The following is a 17,149-nucleotide window of genomic DNA, read 5'->3' as shown; positions in this document are numbered from 1 at the left end:
CTTAAATACTGCGAATGAATGCCAGCACAACTGGTTCAATCACCGGTCTGACATACAAATCTGCTGTCATAGAGAATTGCTCCTCAGACCGTAACTCCTAGTATAGATCCAGTGTGTCGAAGCCTGGCCTCCTCCTTAGCAACCTATGACCATCACTGGCACCAAGGTAGAAACAGTTCTCATCTGAGAACACAATAGGTCTCCACTCTGCCTTGCAGTGAGCTCTAGCTTGACAGCACTGAAGTTTCAGATGGCAATGACTTGGAGTTAGTGGCATGAATGCTAGAGGACATCTTGCTCGGAGCTCTCCCTCAAGTAATTGACTTTTTATAGTTTGCTGTGTCACTCTGGTGCCATCTGAAATTCTAATGGCTGCTACAGATGCAGTATGATCCACCACAGCCATGCAGCGAATACGGTGGTCTTCCCTCTCCATAGTAGCCATGTGCGGCCGGACCCTGTCTTCTTCAGACAGTGCCTTCCTGTGGCTGTTGTTGCCAACACTGATGCGCTGTGGGTACATCCCTGCCGAGTCTTTCTTCAGTATTGTGGAAGGAACATCTACCTTCTCATAGCCCTATTGCATGACCTCATTTAAACTAGTAAGCTGCTGGTACTGCCTTCTTCATCTCCTTAAAGGCATGCTTGACTTGCACCTACCTCACAACATCAACACGGGACAATGACTAACGGTCATGAAGTGTACATTGCATATTAAAGTAAACCTGCTTTGCAAGGGTAGCACCTTTCTTCGTTGACTAGCATGCAAATCTGAATAGGCGTCATCTTTCAGATGTGCAAACGTGCCTCCTCTATTTTGTTTATCCATCACAACTCCTTCTTGGTGTTGGGATTTCATTTTCTGCCAGTGTATTTGTTACAATTTTTAATTATCAAAGCATTTCATTGTTTCTGTCTATCTGATGAAGTGAACACATTATCTTATTCACTTACAAACCCAGCATCGTGTATACAAAAACTTTCTCCTAGCATTAACTTGTAGCAGAAGTGTCTATGACTTCATTATTAACATGATTCAGTGCATTACTATCTATGTACAACAGAGCTTGATAGCTGCATTCGCTTTAGTGCGGCCAGTATCCGGTATTCGGGAGATAGTGGGCTCGAATCCCACTGTCAGCAGCCCTGAAGATGGTTTTCCGTGGTTTCCCATTTCCACACCAGGTAAATGCTGGGGCTATACCTTAATTAAGGCCACGGCAGCTTCCTTCCCACTCCTAGCCCTTTCCTGTCCCATCGTCGCTATAAGACTTTTCTGTGTCGGTGCGACGTAAAGCAACTTGTAAAAAAAAAAAAAAAAAAAAAAATCTATGTACACTACCGAAAACCAATTCAGGTGCTCTTGAGAATATGTTGATTGCAAATAGTTCTTAACTCTTATAAGAGCACTAAGTGATCTCTTGCCACTTGCATTAGAAATTGGTACCTTCAGAAAAATTGTGAGAATAGTGTTCACATTTGGAAATATATCCTTCAAACCATAAATTTCCACAAGTAATTTGTAGCAGACTTCTGGCCAAATTGAAGATTGATCTTATTCCATAAGCCTCACAAAATGATGGAAGTGCTAGAGTTCACCACAAAACCGTTTTCCATCTGTATCGCTTGAACATACTGTGGAAATATTGTTCAGGTCACTTTTCATAGAATAGTCATGTTCATGAGCATCAGCAAGAATTCCTTTCAGTAAGTCAAATATGTTTACCAACTTTTCTTTACTCCAGCTCAACTACCAGGTTGCCACAGACAGTACTCAGTATCCCTGCTGGAATCTTTTCTTTTCCCTCCTAATAAACCTCATTGTCTGTAATTTCATCTATAAAGCCTTTTCTCTCTTCATTTGAAATCTCATCATTGTCACGTTGCTCCACAGATCTAGACAAAGTCAAGGCTTCCATGTCAGTGTACTGGCAGTGCCACAATTTGAGAAAAGGGAACAAAATTACAGTATTTGCAGAGATGTATATTTTCAACATTTGCTTTTTTTTTCACATACTTTATAATTATTCTACACAGCATTTATTTCTTTTCTGTTTCTTCATATATCCAACATCAACTTACATCTCAGCTATAAAATATTAACTGTTGACTAACTGATGATTGGAATACTGCGTGAATATTTGGATTTAGTTGGTTCCTTTCTTGTCGGGAATAACAATATTCCTGGAATTTTCATGTCATGTGATTTATTTTACAGGTTTGTTGATAAAGGTACTTGCTTTTCTGTAGTCATTATTTGTTTGATCAATAGAAGTTTAATTCCAGAACTGAATGATAAATTTCTTTGGTTGTATAAATGAGAATAAATAAGAGTTTAGTTTAGAGTTTAGTCTAATTTACCCTTAGTTAAAGTAGCTGAGAGTCCTCCTGCTCCAGTTGATGATGCTGAACCTGTACAGAGTCAGGAGAATACAAAAGTTCTGGCCACTCCTGCTGTTCGAAGAATTGCCGCAGAACATGAGGTGAGTATTGAAAACTTGAAAATCAAACAACTGTCTTACCTGGCTAGCGATGATATTCTCTACTCCAAAAATATTAATGTGCTGGAAATTGTGCTGTGATTTTCAAAAATGAAACAAAATATTAGTTTACTGCCTTCGAGACATTCTCTTCTGTCAAGTTCGTGTATGCATGTATAGTGTATACAGTAGAACCTTGATCGATCATTCCTGAAACTATCGTTTTCCTGTATCTGTTGTTCAAAATTTGTAGTCCCAAGAACATATCCAATACAATCTGGGTTAAAAAACTTGATTTACCATTCTTCAATGTATCATTTTCCCCGGATCTGTAGTTCATTAATTTTGGTACCGATAAACTCTAAACTCACCTGTTCCCTCTCGCTCTTGGGCTATCTAATGTAATTTCAAGGCATGCTGTGACATTGTCCGAGCCTCGCGACATTGCATGATTAACCACTGTGACATCGTCTGAGCTGCTCCATCTTCCACCTGAGTTTTAACCTGCGGTATTCAAGGCAAGCGAGGTCGGGGATGTAGGAGACTTTCTTACAGTATTTTACTTGGCGTGTACATTTGCCATGCATAGTTATTATTGAATTGTCGTATTTTTTGGATTTTTTGAGTAATTAAAAATGACACGACCTCTTAAGCAAGTCAGAACCTTAGGAAAAAGACTTTATCGAAGAAATTGAGAAAAATCCTTCTGAAAAGAGGACCGACATTGCTAAATGACTGGGTTTAGTATCATCAACATTAAATTTAAGTAAGAAACACGAAATGTGTGACACAAGTGTCTTCAACCTCGTTGTGTACGTCCTTCTTTCTGACCCCCGACTCCCCCCCGCCTAACTCATGCTCATTTTTTCTCTCTTTTCTGCTACCACCTTCAGTTCTATTCTGTTCTCTATCATTGTCAGTCTTTTGTTGCACTTTATTGTTCTACAAAATAATTTACGATATTAAAATACAGGGTGAATCCGAACTCCGCCGACAAACTCCAGAGGTTGTTGAGGGATACCTTCTGAACATATTGGTATACGGGACCTGTGGTCTCTGGTGGCTTGTTACAGAGTAAAATAATGTAATTATAATTTATTCGGCTTGTTACTCCAATCATCCTTGTTTCTGTGAAAAAGCCTGTAATACGCAATACTCAAAACATACAACACCAAACACGGAGTAATTCAAAGCCTGTAATATGCAATAACCGAATTGTACAACACAAAACATAGAGTAATGTTCCCTCAGATGAACACGTATGCTATTATCACAGTGTGTTCAGTCTGTACTGTCAGAGTACATAACATAACAAATGCAGTCCTGTTCCCTTACTGGTATTTTTCAGAAGGTCGACCACCATATCTTGGCAATGTACAGCAACGCAACATCGACTGTCTTACATGCTCAAGAATACTAGGAGTTGGTGTGCTACTTCTGTGGCTGCGACAATCCTAGCAAACAGGTCCATGCAAGTATTGACCAGAATCTTGCAAACTAGGCTCTTCATAAGACCCCAGAAAAAGAAGTCCATTGGTGTCATTTATGGTATCAACTCCATGTTGTTGGCTTCTGGAATGTTAAAGAACTCCCACAGTACAAAATTCCGACAACCTGGTGTCTGTAAAGAACTGGCATTTAGGATGGACGTGAAGCATTTTATTTTTTTTCAGTGCAATACAGATACAAAGCAAATTGGGGCAACAGCCAAATGAAATGCAATTACTCTGTAATGAGCCACCAGTGACCACGGGTCCCTTATACCAATATGCTCAGAAGGTATCCCTGAACAACCTCCGAAAGTTTGTTGGTGGAATTCACGGTCACCCTGTATACTGATTATATACATTACTACCAGTTACAACCGATAGCTGCAGTCGCTTAAGTGCGGCCAGTATCCAGTATTCGGGAGATAGTAGGTTCGAACCCCACTTTCGGCAGCCCTGAAAATGATTTTCTGTGGTTTCCCATTTTCACTCCAGGCAAATGGTGGGGCTGTACCTTAATTAAGGCCACGGCCGCTTCCTTCCCACTCCTAGCTCTCTCCTGTCCCATCGTCGCCATAAGACCTATCTGTGTCGGTGCGACGTAAAGCAACTAGCAAAAAACTACCAGTTACCCGCGGCATCGCTTGCGTGAATTTCGTAAAATAATAAAAGTAATCGTTCATTGGAACTGTACTAAGACATTATCTGGAAAATCCCTAAAGTATAAACAGTCACCGACAAATTGAGTTTAATTTACCCCGGAAACTGTTTGTAAACCACGTTTGTGTTATTGCCTTTTGGGGCTAAGATGACTATGCAACAGTCTTCTCTCAAATCGAAAATGAAAAGTTTATATTTAAAGGAGATTCCAAATATCTATATCCACGTCGTAACATTTTCAGTTTTTGAGATAGGCTATAAGAATCCCCATAAAAAGAATTCAACCCCATTACCAGTACTTCCCATTTTCCGAAAACAAAAAGAAATACATGTTCCTTTACTTTTAAAGGAGATTCCAAATACTAATTTTCGCATCTGTAACATCATCAGTTTCTGAGATGTAAGCATCCTCATTAAAAACTATTCACTTCTTCCTTCACTTCTTTTCACCCCCCATGTCCGACTCCATAGCTAAATGGTTAGCGTGCTGGCCTTTGGTCACTGGGGTCCCAGGTTCGATTCCTGGCAGGGTCAGGAATTTTAACCATAATTGGTTAATTTCACTGGCACGGAGGCTGGGTGTATGTGTCGTCTTCATCATCATTTCAACCTCATCATGACGTGCAGGTCACCTACGGGCGTCAAATCAAAAGACCTGCACCTGGCGAGCCGAACTTGTCCTCGGACACACCCGGCACAAAAAGCCATACGTCAATTCATTTTTTAACCCACTGTTGAGTGCTATTTCTGAAAACAAAAGTACATGTTCCTGTATTTTTAAAGGACTACCCAATTACCAAGTTTCATGTCTGTAACATGTTAAGTTTTTCACATATACTGTAGATATACCGGTACTCATTTTCAAAATTCACCCACTTTTTCAATTCTTTTCAACCCCTTAAGGGGATTTTCCGAAAACAAAAAGTGTTTCTTTATTTTTAAAGGAGATTCAAAATTCAGTACCAACTTTCACGTCCGTAACATCTTTCGTTTTTGAGATATAAGTATCCTCATAAAATGAATTCAACATCTTTTTCCTTTTTTTTTCACCCCCTTTCCCTTTAAGTGGACTTTCCGAAAACAAAAACAAAAATGTTTCTTTATTTTTAAAGGAGATTCAAAATACCAACTTTCACGTCTGTAACATCTTCAGTTTCTGAGATATAAGTATCCTCTTAAACTGAATTCAACTCTTTCTTTACTTATTTTCACCCCTCCCCTCCCAAGTCGATTTTATGCAAAAAAAAAAATAAATAAAGAGTGTTTATTCTTAAAGGAGATTCCAAATACCAAGATTCACGTCTGTAACATCTTAAGCTTTTAGAGATATAAGTATCCTCATACAAATAATTCAACGAATATTTCAGTTCTTTCCCCCCCCCGTAACTGGATCTCCGAAAACAAAAGAGGACGTGTTTCTTTATTTTTAAAAATGCTTCCAAATATCAAATTTCACATCTGTATCATCTTTTTTAGAGATATAAGTATCCTCACAAAAAGAATTCAACTTCTTTTTCACCCCACCCCCGTTAAGTTGATACGTGTTTCTTTATTTTTAAAGGAGATTCCAAACACCAAATTTCACGTCTGTAACCATCACTTTTTGAGACATAAATATCCACATAAAGAGAATTCAATTTTTTTCACTTCCTTTCACCCTCCCTCCTTAAGTGAATTTTCCGAAAACAAAAAATACATATTTATTTATTAAAAAATTCTAAATACAATTTATCACGACTGTAACATCTTCAGTTTTTGAGATATGTGTCCTCATAAAAGGAATTCAATTCCTTTTCACCCCCTTCCCTCAAGTTTATTTTCCCCCTAAAATGCGCGTTTCTTTGTTTTTAAAGGAGATTCCAAATACCAATTTTCATGTCTGTAACATCTTCAGATTTTGAGATATAAGTATCCTCATAAAAGGTATTCAACCAATTTTCCCCCTGTTTTCACCCACCTTAATGGGACTTGGGGAAAACAAAAAAAAAATGTGTTTCTTTATTTTTAAAATAGATTCCCAATACCAAGTTTTACATCTGTAAACTTTTAAGTTTTTGAGATATAGATATCCTCATTTAAAAATTTCACCCCCCTTTTCACCCCCTTAGGGACGGAATACCCAAAAATCCTTCCTTAGTGAGCACCTACACCCTAATATAAATGTATCCTCAAAATTTCATTTTTATATGTCCAGTAGTTTTGGCTCGGTGATGATGAATCAGTCAGTCAGTCAGTACATGTCATCTATATATATAAAACTAGCAAGATACCCATGCTTCGCTACGGTATTATACTGATATTTATATTTGAATGCTTATTGTTTTATATATAATCCGCCGAAATTCGTGATCTGACTCTTTCTCTGAGAGAATCCGCCAAAATTCGCGATCTGGCTCGTTTTCTAATAGTTTACGTCACGTTTCCTCCCATTTTTCAATCTTTCTTTCCAGCAATCGATTTCGTACTTCCCGAGCTAGGTCCAGATATTCCACCCGGTCACTTGGGTCCCCAAATCTTTGCCATCTTTTCCTATAAGCATTTTTAATTTGGAACAAATCATTCAGGAGATCAGGCGTGGTGTCGTCTTGGGTGCCTTGGCGGTACTGAACCCGCGACTAGACTGCATTCTTAGTCATTACCCATCCAGGACCCGTTTCCAGGGCGTTCCGCACATTTGACGACGTTTAAGAACATTATTATTATTATTATTATTATTATAGATGTTCTGGACCCAACAGCAAGATGCAAGACCGCTACTTGGCGGTAAATTACATCTGCTGCCATTGTAATTGTTGAGAATATGACCAGCACCATTGTCGCGCGTAGGCAAGTGTGGCGGATTTCTGGCCATACGAATGACATACTTCCGTGCATTATTGACCTTATTATAGAGGTGAACAATTGGACGGTCAATCTCATTCCTATCGTTTATTTCAAATGTGTTTAAATTTTTATTTATATGCCAGGAGAATCTACTGTAATCTAAGAACGTCCTCCGAAGGAATAGATGGCTCTTGAAAACGAAACCAGGAAAGATTAAAAATGATTGGTTTATGATCAGAATAAGTACATCGAAAATCTACAGCCTGTTTCCAGCCATTCGACAGGGTCAGGAATGGAATGAATGAAGACCCCATCGAGCGGCGACAATAGGAATTGTGCCGGCAGCCGAAGCCTGTCACACTCCTCTGGGCCAATGATTAATGGATGTCAAATGAAATGAAATTATATATGGACAGTGTTGCTAGAATGAATGATGACAGGGAAAACCGGAGTACGCAGAGAAAAAAACTGTGCCGCCTCCGTTTTGTTCAGCACGAATGTCACATGGAGAGAAAGGGATTTGAACCACGGAACCCAGCAGTGAGAGGCCCGCGCGCTGCCGCCTGAGCAACGGAGGCTCCTTATAAATACATTATGAACAGTAAAATCAATTGGTCTCACCTCCTTTTACACCCCACCGCCGTTAAGTTTATTTACCCTCCCCCCCACCAAAAAAATTAAAAGAAGGCGTCTTTCTTTATGTATAAAGGAGATTCCAAATACCATTGTTTACGTCTATTACCTTCAGTTTTGAGATTAAAATAATTCACGTTTTTCACTTTCACACTCCCCCCCCAAGTGAATTTTCCAGCAAAAATACTTGTTTCTTTAATAGTAAAGGATCTTCTAAATACCAATTATCACCACTGTAACTTCTTCAATTTTTGCTTTATGTGTCCTCATGAAAGGAATTCAACTCCTTTTCACTCCCGCCCCCCAAGATGATTCCCCCCCACAAACGGGCTTTTCTTTGTTTTTAAAAGAGTTCCAAATACCAATTTTCACGTCTGTAGGCCCTAACAACTTTGGTTTTATTAGATGTAAGTATTCTCATACAATTAAGTCAATTCATTTTTCAATTCTTTCACCTCCCCCCCATTCATTGGATTTTCCGAGAATTCGTGTTTCTTTGCTTTTAAAGCAGATTCCAAATTTCCGAATTTCATGTGTGTAACATCTTCATGTTTGAGATAACAGTAGCCTAATTAAAAGAATTCAACACCATTTTCAGTCACTTTTACAACCCACCTTCCACCCAAGTGGTATTTCCGAAAACTAAAAATACACGTTTCCTTATTTTTAATAGAGATAAAAATACCAATTTTTCACTTCTGTAACATGCTAGGTTTTTTAGATGTACTATATAAATTCTCATTTTAAAATTTCACCCCCTTTTTAGTTCCCGTTAAGAAGAGTTTCCAAAAACAGATCACCGATGTTTATTAACATTTATAGGAGATTTCAAATATCACATTTTACGTCTGTAACATTCTACGTTTCTCAGATATTCTGTAGGTATAGTCTTTCAAAAAATTCACCCCAATATGTCACTCCTGTTTAACCGCCATTAAGTGGATTTTCCAAAAACTAAAACATATGTGTTTCTTTATTTTTAAAGGAGATCCCATATACAAATTTTCAGTTCTGTAATATCTTCAGTTTCTGAGATATATGTATCCTCATTAAGGGCATTCAACCCATTATTCACCCTTTTACACCCCTCCTATTGGGATTTTCCGAAAACAAAAAATACATGTTACTTTATTTTCAAAGGAGATTCAAAATACCAATTTTCACATCTGTAACCTTATAAAATTTTAAGATATAGATACACTCATTTTAAAAATTGACCCCCACTTCACCCCTCATTAATTGGATTTTCCGAAAACAAAAAAATACGTGTTTCTTTACTTTTAAAGGAGATCCAAAACACAAATTTTCACGTCTGTAATATCTTCAGTTTCTGAGATATAAGTATCCTCATTAAATGCATTCATCCCTTTTTTCACCCCTTTCCACCTTTGCTATCGGGATTTTCCGGAAACAAAAAAATACGTGTTTCTTTATTTTTAATGAGGATTCAAAATACCAATTTTTAAATCGGTAAACTTTCAAAGTTTTGAGATATAGATACACTCATTTTTAAAAATTCACCCCCCTTTTCACCCTCCCATTAATTGGATTTTCCAAAAACGAAAAATACCTGTTTCTTTATTATTTTTAAAGTGGATCCCAAATACCAATTTTCAGGTCTGTAATATTTGCAGGTTCTGAAATATAATTAGCCTCATTAAAGGCATTCATCCCTTTTTTCACCCCTTTCCACCTTTGCTATCGGGATTTTCCAGAAACAAAAAAAATACGTGTTTCTTTATTTTTAAAGGAGATTCTAAATACTAATTTTTACATCTATAAACTTTAAAAGTTTTGTGATATAGATACACTCATTTTAAAAATTAACCCCCTTTTCACCCCCATTAATTGGATTTTCCAAAAACAAAAAAATGTGTGTTTCTTTATTTTTAAAAGAGGTCAAAAGTACCAATTTTCAGGTCTGTAATACCTTCAGTTTCTGAGATATAAGTACCGGTATCCTGATTAAAAGCATTCAACCCCTTTTTCACCCTTTTTCACCCTTTTCCACCCTTTTTCACCCGTCCTATTGGGATTTTCTGAAAACAAAAAAATACGTGTTTCCTTATTTTTAACGAAGATTCTAAATACCAATTTTTACATTTGTAAACTTTTAAAGTTTTGAGATATAGATACACTCATTTTAAAATTTCACCCCTCTTTTCACCCCCTTAGCGACGGAATATCCAAAAATCCTCTCTTAGCGAGCACCTACATCTTAATATGAATGTATCCCCAAAATTTCATTTCATTATGTCTAGTAGTTTTGGCTCGGCGATGATGAATCAGTCAGTCAGTCAGGACAAGCTATTTTATATATATAGACTAGCAATTACCCGCGGCTCCGCTCGCGTGGATTTCGTAATTTGATCAAAGTAATCGTTCCTCGGCATTGTACTAAGACATTATCTGAAAATTCCTGAATTATAAAAACTCACCCAAAAATTGAGATTCATTTACCCCAGAAATTCTTTGTAAACCATGTTTGTGGTATTACCTTTTGGGGCTAAGAGGACCATGCGACATAGAACTGTACTCTTTATTTTTAAAGGAGACTCCAAATACCTATTCCCACATCTGTAACATCTTCAGTTTTTGAGATATGCAGAAGTATCCCCATAAAAAGAATTCAACCTCTTGACCAGTCCTTCCCCCAACCCCAGCCCCATCTAAGTGTATTTTCCGAAAACAAAAACACATGTCTCTTTATTTTTAAAGGAGATTCTAAATACCCATTTTACATCTGTAACATCTTCGGTTTTTAAGATATAAGTTTCCTCATAAAAATAATTAAACTATTTTTCACTTCTTTTCACCCTCCCGTTAAGTGCCTTCTCCGAAAATAGAAAAGTATATGTTCCTGTATTTTTAAAGGTTTTTCTAAATACCTACCAAGTTTCTTGTCTCTAATATGTTGTAGATATACCAGTACTCATTTTAAAAATTCACTCACTTTTCCAATTCTTTTCGGTCCCTTAACTGGATTTTCCTAAAACAAAAAAATATGTGTTTTATTATTTTTAAAGGAGATTCCAAATACCAGTTTTCACGTTTGTAACATCTTTAGATTGTTTCGGTATGTAACACGTTCTCATACAAATAATTCAACTAATTTTTCAATTCTTTCACCCCCCCCCCCCCAGGGTTTTTCCCGAAAACCAAAGAAAACGCGTTTCCTCTCCTTTAAAGGAGATTCCAAATACCAATTTTCACGTCTGCAACATGTTAAGTTTATGAGATATACTGTAGATACACTAATTTTAAAAATTCACCCCTTTCTTCAGTTCCCCGTAAATGGATTTTCCAAAATAAATATTTATGTTTCTTTACTTTTACAGGAAATTCCAACTACCAGTTTTCAAATCTGTAATATGTTACGTGTCTGAGATAATTTGTAGATATAGTCTGTTTAAAATTTCACCCCGTTTGTCACTCCTGATCACCCCTAATTCATCGGATTATCCAGAAACCAAAAAATACATGTTTCTTTATTTTCAAAGGAGATTGCAAATTTCAATTTTCATGTCTGTAACATCCTCAGTTTTTGAGATATAAGTCTCCTCATAAAAGGTGTTCAACCCCTTTTCTCCCTTGTTTCACCCCCCGTAATGGAATTTTCCAAAAACAAAAAAATATGTTTTTCTTCCTTTTTTAAGGAGATTCCAAATACCAATTTTTACGCCTAGAAACTTTTAAGTTTTTGAGATATAGATATCCTCATTTTAAAACTTCACCCCCCTTTTTATCCCCTTAGTGACGGAATATTAAAAAATCCTCCCTTAGCGGGCACCTACATATTAATATGAATATATCCCCAAAATTTCATTTATTTATTTCCAGTAGTTTCAGCTCAGCAATGATGAGTCAGTCAGTCAGTCAGTCAGTCAGGACAAGTTACTTTATATATATAGATAAGAGTTTTGTCTGTACATTTCCCAGAATTTGAAAAGAATGGTATTTATGTAGCGGTCATGACCATAGTAACAAGGAAGTGCAATTTTTACTTTTCCGTAATGTCTGTCTGTATGTATGTACGTATGTACACGCATCACGAGAAAACGGCTGAAGAGAATTTAATGAAAATCGGTATGTGAAGTCGGGGGATGAGCCACTACAATCTAGGCTATAAATCATTTTACTCACGCCAAGTGAAATTGTAGTTTAGGGGAAGGCTTAAATTTCAGTTCTCAAATATATTATTAGTGGTCCTATCGATAAATACTACATAACTAAAGTTATATAGAATTAAATTTCCGATCATTTATGTCATACATTGTTACTGTACCGACTTTGAAAACAGAAATATTCATGAATATGTATTTTTGTTGCCAACTCCATATCAACACCGAGCCACGAGAAAATGGGTTAACAGAATTTAATGAAAGTCGGTATATAGAGTCGGGGAATAAGAAACTGCAGTCTAAGTTATAAACAATTTTATTCGCCCTGTATGAAATTGTAGTTTAGCGGAAGGCGCCTAAAATTTAATTTTTAAATACCTATGATATTGGTCCTATCGAAAAGTACTACATAACAAATTTATAGAGAATACAAATTCCGACTATTTATGTTTTAATCAATTTTACCGTACTGACTATGATAAGAGTGGTATTTCAGAGTTGGAACAAAAGTAAATATGAAGGCCTACAATATTGAAAGCGCATAACATTGATCAAAAATAACATTACATTGACCAATGTTTGTGGTGATATTCTTTGTCTCTTATGCTGCCACTCAACTCTGATAGACGGGATTACTGCTGCATACCGAGTATAACAGCCTGACTGAATATTCGCGAGAAATAGATGGGAAGTTAGAAAACTTTCTTCTTTAGCATGTCATTCCTCTGGTTCATACATTTTCTGATACCGTACTGTTGGTACGTAACTCACTGGTTCATCATAGTATTCCAGCTATTCCATCCCTACTCTAACACGCTGTTTTGAATGAGCAGTGTGCACTCTTAAGGCAGAGGCTCACTTAGTAGTAGTAGTAGTAGTAGTAGTAGTAGTAGTAGTAGTAGTAGTAGTAGTAGTAGTAGTAGTAGTAGTAGTACCTAGTCTAGAATTACAATTTAAGCATATTCCAAATTATAACACCACAATTCACTAAATAACTCAATTCAACCCTGAAAAGAGCCATTTCTTAAAAAAAGCTTCTTCCTCTTCACTTTTATTAAATTCTACATTCATTTTATTCAAAATTAGCAGTGAAGAGGGTGTTTCCCCTCTGGCTTGGAGGAGAAATTGCCTCCAAGTCAGATAGATTTTTCCGCCGCCAGTGTAGTGAATTGAGATTTTCCCGACTCATCGGGTACTCCTAAGAAACAGGTTAGTAAAAGGGCATAGTTTTTGCGCTGGGACTCTGCACTATTCGAACCCCCCCTCCAAAAAATGACTAATGCCTGTTGCTCACGGTAAAATGTTTCGTAAAATTTGTTGTACAATAAATTTTATAAAAATTTGATGAAAACAAGTTGTGTTGCTCACGGTAAAATTAATTTATAAAATCCGTGGAAACATCAGTATGGCCATCTATGAACTAACTTCTGAACTAAGAAGTGTATGTGCTGCCATCTATCGATAAACTTTTAAACCAAGAATCAGCTATTCAACTTACAGTGTGTTTGAGAGTATGACTCCAACAAACAAAGCAAAACCCAATCAATCACTACTGATCTGCATTTAGGGCAGTCGCCCAGGTGGCAGATTCCCTATCTGTTGTTTTCCTAGCCTTTTCTTAAATGATTGCAAAGAAATTGGAAATTTCTTGAACATCTCCCTTCGTAAGTTATTCCAATCCCTAACTCCTATAAACGAATATTTGCCCCAATTTGTCCTCTTGAATTCCAACTTTATCTTCATATTGCGATCTTTCCTACTTTTAAAGACACCATCCAAACTTATTCGTCTACTGATGTCCTCCCACGCCATCTCTCCACTGACAGCTCGGAACATACCACTTAGTCGAGCAGCTCGTCTCCTTTCTCCTAAGTCTTCCCAGCCCAAACTTTGCAACATTTTTGTAACGCTACTCTTTTGTCGGAAATCGCCCAGAACAAATCGAGCTGCTTTTCTTTGGATTTTTTCCAGTTCCTAAATCAACTAATCCTGGTAAGGGTCCCATACACTGGAACCATACTCAAGTTGAGGTCTCACCAGAGACAAATATGCTCTCTCCTTTACATCCTTACTACAACCCCTAAATACTCTCATTACCATGTGCAGAGATCTGTACCCTTTATTTACAATCATATTTATGTAATTATCCCAATGAAGATCTTTCCTTATATTTATACCTAGGTATTTACAATGATCCCCAAAGGGAACTTTCACCCCATCAATGCAGTAATTAAAACTGAGAGGACTTTTCCTATTTGTGAAACTCACAACCTGACTTTTATCCCCGTTTATCATCATACCATTGCCTACTGTCCATCTCACAACATTATCGAGGTCATTTTGCAGTTGCTTACAATCTTGTAACTTATTTATTACTCTGTACAGAATAACATCATCTGCAAACAGCCTTATCTCTGATTCCACTTCTTTATGCATATCATTGATATATATAAGAAAATATAAAGGTCCAATAATACTGCCTTGAGGAATTCCCCTCTTAAATATTACAGGGTCAGATAAAGCTTCACCTACTCTAATTCTGAGTTCTGTTTTCTAGAAACAGAGCCACCCATTCAGTCACTCTTTTGTCTAGTCCAATTGCACTCATTTTTGCCAGTAGTCTCCCATGATCTACCCTATCAAATGCCTTAGACAAGACAATCGCAATACAGCCCAATTGACCTCCTGAATCCAGGATATCTGCTATATCTTGCTGGAATCCTACAAGTTGGGCTTCAGTAGAATAACCTTTCCTAAACCCAAACTGCCTTCTGTCAAACCGTTTATTAATTTTGCAAACATGTCTTATATAATCAGAAAGAATGCTTTCCCAAAGCTTACATGCAATGCATGTCAAACTGACTGGCCTGTAATTTTCAGCTTTATGCCTATCACCCTTTCCTTTATATGCAGGGGCCACTATAGCAACTCTCCATTCATTTGGTAAAGTTCCTTCATGCAAACAATAATCAAACAAGTACTTCAGATATGGTACTATATCCCAAGCCATTGTCTTTAGTATATCTCCTGAAACCTTATCAATTCCAGGTGCTTTTCTAGTTTTCAACTTTTGTATCTTACTGTAAATGTCATTGCTGTCTTAGGTAAATTTTAATACTTCTTTAGCATTAGTCACCTCCCCTATCTGGACATTATCCTTGTAACCAACAATCTTTACATACTGCTGACTGAATACTTCTGCCTTTTGAAGATCTTCGCATACACACTCCCCTTGTTCATTAATTATTCCTAGAATGTCCTTCTTGGAACCTGTTTCTGCTTTAAAGTACCTATACATACTCTTCCATTTTTCACTAAAATTAGTGTGGCCACCAATTATGCTTGCCATCATGTTATCCTTAGCTGACTTCTTTGCTAGATTCAATTTCCTAGTTTCCTTCAATTTCTCCTTACTTCCACAGCCATTTCTACCTATTTCTTTCCAACCTGCACATCTTTCTTAGTCTCTTTACTTCCCTGTTATAATATAGTGGATCTTTACCATTCCTTACCACCTTTAAAGGTACAAACCTATTTTCACATTCCTCAACAATTGCTTTAAACCCATCCCAGAGTCTGTTTACATTTTTATTTACCGTTTTCCACCAATCCTAGTTGCTTATTAAAAACTCCCTCATGTCTGTTTTATCAGCCATATGGTACTGCCTAACAGTCCTAATATTAATCTCTCTCTTTCTTTCACATTTATTTTGAATTACCACAAAAACAGCTTCATGATCACTAATCCCATCTATTACTTGGGGCTTGAGCTGCAATTATATGTTGTACAGTGGTAAAAAGATAGAAAATAAATGCCAGGAAATGCTGGAATCGGGATTGGATAAAAAGAAGAGAAGAAGATAGAGGATTGCTGTCCTTGGTTGAAAATGAGTTGAGGTTAGAATACCAGCATTCATATAGGAATTTTCTAAGAATAGAGGAAGGCGGTTTTAAAAGACTTCTGGATCTTGTTGGTCCCAAAATTATTCGACAAGACACTAACATGAGGCAAGCTATTTCTCTTGAAATGTGACTGCAAGTGACACTCCGATTTCTGGCCACTGGAGAAAGTTACACCAACTTGATGTATTCAACTAGAATACCATTTGGAACTCTAGCATGTATTATTCCTGAAACATGTAGGGAAATATACTCTTCACTGAAGGAAAAGTACATGAAGGTAAATATTTGAATTTATTTAAACAACATAATTATTAAAAAATATTACCTAAATATGTACAATATCGTCTTTTAGGTTGTGGGAACTCCTTTCCTAGTCTGTATTTAGTAGGCCTAATACTTCCAACTGAGCATCCATTATTGCTTTCTGGATTTTATGTTTGGTAAGAATTTTCATTTTTGTGTCGGTAAGAGCTCTCAGTTCTGAGGCAATAAATTTGCCAAATTCATCGTCTGCATCTTCAGTATTTGACACTGAGTGAAGCACCTTTGAAGCCTGAAGGAGGACATCGTCTTCAATCGACCCCTTCTTCCGTTTTCGTGATGTGCCTGGAAATAATAATAATAATAAGAAGAAGAAGAAGAAGAAGAAGAAGCTAACTCACAGTGATTGCATAAATAATATGCATGTTTCTGAATTAACGTCACTGCATAATATCATAATGTGAGTAATTACCCTACTACAGTATACCATTAATAAGTTCTGAAAACCATTAACTTCCTAGAAAGTCAAGAAGGAAAATTTATCACCAGAAGATTGTCAATTTTCTTTTTGAACTCAATTACCTACAGTGTGTTTTAGTTGCCTCAACAAATTGTTTAAAATACACTGACTGACAGTGACAATGCAACACCAAGGAGGAGTGGTTCGAAAGGGATGAAAGTTGGGGAAAAAACAGAGACGGCACGGATGAATAATTGATGTTTATTTCAAACCAATATGCAGGTTACACAATGCGCACGGCATCGACTCAGTAGGATGTAG

The 17,149-nt window shown here is 36.9% G+C and overlaps 1 protein-coding gene across 2 annotated transcripts in view; it reads left to right on the top strand.

Moving 5' to 3' along the window:
• Positions 1–17,149, top strand: part of Dbct (Dihydrolipoamide branched chain transacylase E2) — a 176,945-nt gene that overhangs the window by 100,387 nt on the left and 59,409 nt on the right. Inside the window, exon 4 of one of the 2 annotated variants that reach the window (XM_067139566.2) lies at positions 2,377–2,483. In XM_067139566.2, the coding sequence (XP_066995667.2) occupies positions 2,377–2,483 (107 nt within the window). Of the gene's footprint in view, positions 1–2,367; positions 2,484–17,149 lie in introns of both variants that reach the window. The other variant, XM_067139565.2, reaches the window with a different exon arrangement.

Source organism: Anabrus simplex, chromosome 2, assembly GCF_040414725.1.
Source record: "Anabrus simplex isolate iqAnaSimp1 chromosome 2, ASM4041472v1, whole genome shotgun sequence".
NCBI classification, from domain to species: Eukaryota; Metazoa; Arthropoda; class Insecta; order Orthoptera; family Tettigoniidae; genus Anabrus; species Anabrus simplex.
Note: the sequence above shows the minus strand (reverse complement) of the source record. Positions and strands in the feature narration are given on the sequence as shown.